The sequence below is a fragment of the Nannospalax galili genome, unplaced genomic scaffold (assembly GCF_000622305.1).
Source record: "Nannospalax galili isolate Female #2095 unplaced genomic scaffold, S.galili_v1.0 scaffold763, whole genome shotgun sequence".
Taxonomy (NCBI): Eukaryota; Metazoa; Chordata; class Mammalia; order Rodentia; family Spalacidae; genus Nannospalax; species Nannospalax galili.
The window spans coordinates 1,446,146-1,454,520 of record NW_008349451.1 but is presented as its reverse complement, the minus strand read 5'-3'; the positions used below and the strand labels follow the sequence as shown (position 1 = coordinate 1,454,520).

Genomic DNA, 8,375 nt, shown 5'->3' with positions numbered 1-8,375 from the left:
TATCTGACTTGCATCTGTAAAGCACAAAGGAAAATATATGGGTATTAATACAAGATATTAAGGCAGTGTGAGTTCCTCAGTAAGATAGAGATATAGAATTTAAAGTAATATTTTAATTTTTATTTTTTGAAACAGATTGTGTTTCCCAGACTGATCTCCAACTTGCTATGTGGTCAACTTCTGATCCTCCTGCCTCTACCTCCCGAGTGCTGAGATTATAGACATGTACCACCACATCTGCTTTAGGTAATGCTGGGGACTGAATCCAAGGCTTTGTGTATGCTAGGCAAGCACTCGACCAACTGAGTGATGATCCCTTTACATAATCCCAATTATTACACCCACTTGAGCTACCTCTGAAAAGCTGTTTTAAAATGCCTTCTAAAATTTTAATTATACCCAGAGTTAACTTTTTAAATGACTTCTCTTCGCCTCATAATTTAAAGAGCTATATTTAAGCCCCCTGGGGTAGCACACACCTTTAATCCCAGCAGAGGCTGGTAAATCTCTGTGAGTTCAAGGCCAGCCTGGTCTACACAGTGAGTTCCAGGTCAGCTGGAGCTACAGGGAGACCCTGTCTGGAACAGACAAACAAAAGAACAAGAAGAAAAAGAATTGTATCGTTTCCTTGGTCACTTTGGCTGCAGACAGTAATTTGCTCAGTTACCTGGATGGCCGCAGCTATTTCCTGCACTCATTCACTGAAATCAGATGTACCTAAAGAAATTGTCTTGGCTGGAGAGATGGCTCAGCGGTTAAAAGCACTCACTGCTCTTGCAGAGGACCTGGATTCGATTTCCAGCACTCGAATGGTGGCTAACAATCGTCCATAACTGCAATTCCAGGGGATCCAACACCCTCTTCTGGCCTCTATGGGCCTTGGATGCACATGGTGCACTTACATACAAGCAGACAAAACACTCATACACATAAGATTAAAAAAAAAATAAAAGAAACGGCCTTAGCTAGGCATGATAGTATATGTCTTTAATCCCAGCACTCAGAAGACAGAGGCAGGCAGGTCTCTGTGAGTTTGAGACCAGCCTAGTCTCCATAGTGAGTTCCAGGCCAGCCAGGACTACACAGTGAGACCCCATCTCAAAACAAAACAAAACCAAATTAAAAACTCTTGAAGACCTACCTCTAATGTGGGGCTTAACACAGGACATTCGGTTTGCCTGGACTTTTTTTCCTTTAGGACTAATCTATCACAAGTATGTTTTCAACAGTGAAAACTAGAAAACCAGTTCTAGTTATAATGAAAATCTTGAGTGGTTATACTAAGTCTTCTTGCAAAGATTCATTATCAAAATCAACAACTGAAGCTCCTTCCTTTTCTGCAGGCAAAGCAGGAAGTCTTTTGGCTTTCCTGTTTTTTTTTTTTTTTTTTTTTTTTTGGTCTTTTTGAGACAGGGTCTCCCTGTAGCCCCAGCTGTCCTGGAACTCACGATGTAGACCAGGATGACCTCAAACTCAGAGATCCACCTGCCTCTGCCTCCCAAGTGCTGGGATTAAAGGTATATACCACCAAGCCGGCTGCTTTTTCTGTTTTAAGAAGTCATCTCAGCTGGGCCTGGTGGCTCACGCCTTTAGTCCCAGCACTCAGGAAGCAGAGGCAGGCGGATCTCTGTGAGTTCAAGACCAGCCTGGTCTACATGGTAAGTTCCAGGCTAGTTAGGGCTACAGGAAGACCCTGTCTCAAAAGAAGTCATCTCATGGGTCTGGAGAGATGGCTCAGCAGTTAAGAGCACTGGCTGCTCTTACAAAGGACCAGGGTTCAGTTCCCAGCATCCACATGGCGGCTAACGACCATAATCTGTAACTCAAATTTCAGGGGATCCGACGCCCTCTTCTGACCATAGGCACCATAGGCATTGCATGACATGGTGCACTTACACACATGCAGGCAATACACTCATAAACATAACATAAAATAAAAATAATAAAATATTAACAAAAGAAGTCATCTCACTTGAAATCTGTCCGCAAGAGCTTGTGAGCATCATAACCCCAACAGCTCTTGCCAAGCTTTATAAAGACTGAGTGTACAGTATTCATCATAATTATGACTCTAAATTGTACCATTCCTTTAAATGTTCAAGGACTCACCATGCTGCTGAGGTGCCAAGCTCCTTCCTCAATTAAAGGAAATGCTCAAAGCCTGGGAAAACTCCACATAACACAACCCACATTATGAGGCTATTTGACAACAGTCACAGACAATGAAAATGTTCATATATTAAATTTCCAAAACAAACAAACAAAAACAAAACTAAAAGAAAAATAAATCCCAAACAGCGGTTGGTGGCATTCTTTTGGTTTTGGTCAGAAAAATGGTAGCAAAAATATGGCAGCTAGATAGATCCAAGCTACTTTACTGCGTAAAGGGGACTTCGATAAGCTCGGGTTGACCCTCTTTGAAGGAAAGCATTTTCTCCACAACCCTGTTAGGGGAAGACAGGTGTATAAAAACTGGTAGACCATCAATAAAAGACTAAAAAGTATCAATACAGTACCAAGGAATAGACAATTTTTAAATGAAATGCCTTAAAATGATTCTCATTCTGCAGTTCAAGGGCAAAATGTTAGAGTGTCCACTGGATGTCGCTGAAGTCTCCAGGGTTCCCCAGACCCCCCTCTGCTTCAAGGTAATTCATGAAGGCCGCCAGGGCTGCGTCATCGTCACACAGCACACCAAAATCCAGCTGGGCCCCACCACCTGTGGGTTATAACGCAGGCCTGTGTAAGTACGGGGAGCTGCAAAGTTATGTGTTAAAAATGGATGTAGTGAAACGCAGGGGCCGGGTAGAGTGCTTGCCTAGCATGCACGGAATCCTGGGTTCAGTCCCCAGCACTGCATGGTGGTGGGTCCTTGTAATCCCAGCAGGAGACAGGAGGACCCCTAGTTACACAGCAAGTCTGAGCCCAACCAGGGACTAGAGACTGTGTGATGGGTAGTTCTGACAACTCGACACAATCTAGACTCGCTTGGGAAAAGAGTCTCATTGAGGAGCTGCCTAGATCAGGTTGGTCTGTGAACACGCCCCGAGGGATTTTTCTTCACTGGGGAAACTGAAGCGGGATTCTCCACCCTGAATGTGGTAGGCAGCCTTCTCAGTCCGGCTCTGAATGTGTAAGTGAAAAAGGAAACCGAGCAAGTGGGCATGGACGCATTTCCCTCTTCTCTAGACTGGACGTGACCGGCTGCTTCAGGTTCCTGCCTTTAAGTCCCTGCTGCCTGGACTGGTGAGCTAAAATAAACCCTTTCTTCTCTAGGTGGCTTTTTGTCGGGTATTTTATCACAGCTACAGGGGGAGGGGGTCGAAGTCAGGCAGAAGCCACAAGAGCAGTTGGAAAAATGTAAGACGTGTTCTAAATGGCAGGAACCTGATACATTTTTTTAACAAGTCACCTTGTTTCTATAACAATCTGCTACCACATAATTGGCATTTAATTTCTGGGATGCAGGCAAGTGAACTAGTCTGTTTGGTATTAGAAGACTACACAGCACAGACTCCCAGATTGCTGGAAGTCAGGGGCTGTGTATGTAGGGAGTCTGGGAGGGTTGAGACAAAGCGTTAACTCCCCAAATCATGAAATTTCCTTATAAGGAGACTGGAAAAGGAGGCGAGGAGGAAGCTGGAGGTGAGATTCAGGTTCAAGATGGAATGAGGTTTTGGAAATTGAGGTTATAATGCAGGTGAAGAGGAACGGAAGTTCTCTGGGTGTGTTTCAGAGTTACAAGAACTCAGGGTGATAAGAACGTGGCTCAGTCACTGAAAGTCCTCTGTGTCAAGGTTTGCTTTCAGGAGAGCAGTATGGGTCAGAGGATGTGAAATGGTAACACTGTGCATAGTTTTCTTGATTTGGACTTCGCAGAAGCATTAAGATGATTAAATCTTACACTTCTGTAGCATGAGTCTTAAAATTCCTGAGCGCAGACATGTTTTTCCAGATAGAAATACTTTAAACCAATTTTAATTGACGTTATGCACAGTTGTGAGCTGCCATGTGGGTGCTGGGAATCAGACCCCGGGTCCTCTGCAAGACCAGCCAGTGCTCTTAACCACTGAGTCAGCTCTCCAGCCTGACAAAGCTTCTTTTCAAAGCTACTTGCATCTTCAGAGATCTCTTGTGCTGAAAACACAGTGGCTAAGAGGGAGACTGGAAAGCTGACATGGTGGGTGGCAGGGGTAACTTACCAAGGGGCGGCCCTCGGCCGTGGGCAGCTCCGGCGCTCTGTCTTTGCCCGGCAGCCTCCAGGTGTCCTCGTTCACAGGCACTCAGTGAAAAGAGCTCCTTATTGGACATCTGAAAAGACACGACACGGGTCGGTCAACAAGGCCCCCACAGGAACTGCCTGTGGTTTCGGTTGGGACAGCGCCACCACCTCCATGGGTAGCGAGTGGACTCGGATGCCGAGCATCACACACCCACATGCATCTCCTCACTTCATCCTCCCCGTGTTGGGCGGTGGTTGTGACATAGGTGAAGTTTAAAGAACGTAGTGTCTTTCCCAAGGTGTTGCCACCGGGATTGCAAATGAAGACTGTTGGACTCTAAAGCCTAGATGCTTTTATTTTTAAAAAGATGTATTTGCCTATTTGTGTGTGTGTGTGTGTGAACATACGTGCATGTGTGTGTTGGGGGTGCTGCACAACTATGCATGTGCAGAGGCCAGAAGACAGCACAGCCTGTGCTACTTGAAGACTTTTATTGCACTGACTTAAATCTGCCTCTCTCATATTTGCCTTATTTGTTAAATGTAAGAAATGAGACCAGAGACCTGTCCTATTTTTACACAAGTGCATGTGACATTTCCGTTTTCAAGCCTCTGCTTCTGCTCAGAAGTCGCCTTCTTTCTCTGAATTTTCATCCCAGAGCTGACACACCTACCTCGAATTACTCGGCCTTTACTTCTTCACATCTCCTATTCACGATTCAAAGAATCTTTTAGATAGACCCACTGAAGGGGTACTCCATTCATCCTTTTTTAAAAAGTCTTTTTGAGACAAGGTCTCCCTTGTAGCCCCAGCTGTCCTGGAACTCACTATGTAAACCAGGCTGGCCTCGAACTCACAAAGATCCGCCTGCCTCTGCCTCCCAAGTGCTGGGATTAAAGGCGCACACCACCATGCCTGGCCCTAGTTTTTACTCAAGGCCTCCCAGAGCTCACAGTAAGCTCAAAGCCGGACGGGGTATGTAGCCTCCCATGTAGCTGGATAATAGCTTTGTATCACCCACAGGGAGTCATTCCTGTCCTTGAAGCAAGCATTTCAGTTAGCTAGTGTATTTTCAGTTGAACCGAGCAGCACTCGGTACCTATCTTGGGCTTATTTTAAGTCTCTCTCTTTAAAAAAAAAAAGGTTTTATTTTTATTTATTTATTTTTACTTTATGGGTATGAGTGTATTGCCTGCATAGATGTAAGTGCACATGTGTCATGCAATACCTGCAGAAGTCAGAAGAAGGCATCAGATTCCCTGAAACTGGAGTTACAGATGGTTGTTAGCTGCTATGTGGGAGCTGGGAACTGAACCCAGGTCCTCTGCAAGAGCAGCCAGTGCTCCTAACCACTGAGCATCTCGCCAGCCCCTTTATTTTTATTTTTAAATTATGTATATGTGTGTGTGTGTGTGTGACTACTGTGTGGGCACATGAGTGCAGGGCCTGCAAAGACCAGAAGAGGGTATAACTGGAGTTACAGCAGGTTGTGAATCCAGCCAGCAGGTTGGGTGCTGGAAACCAAACTCAGCTCCTCTGGAAGAGGAGCAAGCACTTCTAAGTACTGAGCCATCTCTCCAGGACCTATTTATTTACATCTTTTTCAAACTACAGCAGTACATTTAAGCTGCTGAGTTAGAATCTGTTACAATAACAATAATAAGAACAGGTCATTAAGCACTTAGCAGGTGTGACAAGTACCATCTGAGAGTTTTTGGTTTTATCTGGTGTGGTGCACACCTGTAATCCCAGCACTTGGGAGATGGAGGCAGGAAAAATCAGATAGATAGTGGGTTTGGGGTCAATCTGGGTTACATAAGACCTTGTCTCAAGAAACGTTTGGGGTTTGTATTCCATCACCTACGTCACACTCACCCACGGTGTGTTATCATCTTTACAAGGGAGAAAAGTGAAGCCCACAGTCTGAGTTCCCAGCCCAAGGTTACAAAGAGGGGTTGAGTCATAACCTAGAGCCCTTCCCTAACCCTAACCCTGACCACGCCCTCTGCCATGCTGGCCCTCAGACACCGCCCCCTGCCACGCTGGCCCTCAGACACCACCCCCTGCCACGCTGGCCCTCAGACACCGTCTACTTTGTAGCGGCTTCCTTCTCAAAGGAAATGGTCAACAATGAATAAATCGCTCGTTTCTGGAACCACAGGCACACTCACGTCCCTGCAGTTCACAGCGTGGCTGTCTGTCCTCATTTCTGAAGGACTTGACTCTTCTGGGGACGGAGACTGTAACCTAAAAAAGGAGACACAGAACATCTGGTCCTCCCATAGACTTTTTTTGAAATGTTATATATTACTTTTATTTATTTTTTAAAATTTTTTAAAAATTTAATAACCACATGATTTGAAGAAACATTTCATTACAGCTTTAACATACTCAGTAACACACTCCAGAGCAAGGATACATCTCTTTCAAAAGTGGCTGTAAATTTTTAGGTTCACAGTTGAATTAATACAGTTACTTTTATTTTTATTATGTGTATGAGTGTATTGTCTGCTTGTATGTAAGTGCACCCGTATTGTGCAATACCCACGGAGGTCAGAAGAGGGCACTGAATTCCCCTGGAACTGGAGTTACAGATGGTTGTCAGCTGCCATGTGGGAGCTGGGAACTGAACCTGGGTCCTCTGCAAGAATATCCCATGCTCTTAACCACTGAGCCATCTCTCCAGCCCGTGTATCTTAAAATAGAAAATGCTATTATGTACATTTTTATCATCATTAACAAGTAAAATGCAGGCCAATGAGGTGACGTGATAGACAAAGGCACATGCCACTAAGAGTGACCACTTGAGTTCAATCTTTAGGACCCACATGGTGGAAAGAGAGAACTGACTTCTGCAAGTTGTTCTCTGACCTCTACATAGGTGCTATGTCACACACACACACACACACACACACACACACACGCACACGACTAAATAAAACATAGTAAAAAATTTAAATAAAATGCATGCACAGATTCCCTGATTCTGTTTTTCTAATTACTGGATCACTGGGTTATAAAACTTGAAGCAGCAGGACAGGGGGCTAGAGAGAGAGCTCAGCAGTTAAGAGCACTTGCTGTTCTTGTGGAAAAACTCAGGTTTGGTTTCCAGCACCCACATGATGGTTAACAACCGTCCATAACTCCAGGTCCAGAGGATCCAGTGCCCTCTTCTGGCCTCTGCAAAGCACTGTACATACATGGCGCACTCAATACATGCATGCAAAACACTCATACACATAATTTTTTAACAAATCCTTAAAAACTAAACGAGATTTGGATCCTGTAACTTCTATACCTTTCTCTAAATATATATTTTAAAAGTATTTTTCCACATTAGTATAAATAGAGTTATCTCATATTTAACAATTAAAGAGTACTCTACCGTATGGATCTATCATAACGATTTATAATTTATGATAAGAAAGTAAATGTTCAGGTGGGCATGGTGGCGCATCTGTTTAATCCCAGCACTTGGGAGGCAGAGGCAGGCAGATCTTTGTGAGTTCAAGGCCAGCCTGGACTACATAGTGAGTTCCAGGACAGCTGGGGCTACAAGGAGACCCTGTCTCAAAAAAAAAAAAAAATAAATAAAGTAAATGTTTAAATCACAACTTCATATACTGCAACACTTGAAACAGACTTATTCATATATTCTTTTCACAGTTCGGTTAGACTTCTTGCTCCTACTCAGATTAAATACACTTAAAATTTGTTTCATTTTATTTTATTTTTCATGTGTATTAGTGTTTTGCCTGCATGTATGTAAGCGCACCATGTGGGTGCAATGCCGGTGGAAATGGAGTTACAGATGGTTGTTAACCACCATATAGGTGCTGGGAATTAAACCCAGGTCCTCTGCAAGAGCAGCCAGTACTCTAAACAGATGAGTCATCTCTCCAGCCCTGTAAATACAATTTTTTTTTTTTGGAGACACAGCTCTGTATGTAGCCTGGGCTAGCCTCAAGGATCAAGCAGATCATCCTGCCTGAGTCTCCCAAGTACCACTCAGGTGTGCACCACCACACCTGGCTTATATTTTTGATGTGTTTTGTTGAACTTCCCTCCAAAGTATTTCACTAATTTTACTTCCACAAAGAACTATTTTGCTTTTCACACTCTCATCAATACCAAGAATTACATTTTCAAATT

General features: G+C 44.0%; 1 protein-coding gene across 2 annotated transcripts in view; it reads right to left on the bottom strand.

Annotated features, from left to right (window-relative positions):
• Positions 1-2,213: 2,213 nt before the first annotated feature.
• Arntl2 (aryl hydrocarbon receptor nuclear translocator like 2) overlaps positions 2,214-8,375 on the bottom strand; it is a 56,990-nt gene continuing 50,828 nt past the window's right edge. For both annotated transcript variants that reach the window (XM_017801611.2, XM_029570312.1), the window contains 3 exons: positions 6,395-6,470; positions 4,203-4,311; positions 2,214-2,719 (listed from right to left, as the gene is read on the bottom strand). In XM_017801611.2, coding sequence (XP_017657100.1) covers positions 2,586-2,719; positions 4,203-4,311; positions 6,395-6,470 — 319 coding nt within the window. In that variant the 3' untranslated portion in view covers positions 2,214-2,585. The remainder of the gene's footprint in view (positions 2,720-4,202; positions 4,312-6,394; positions 6,471-8,375) is intronic.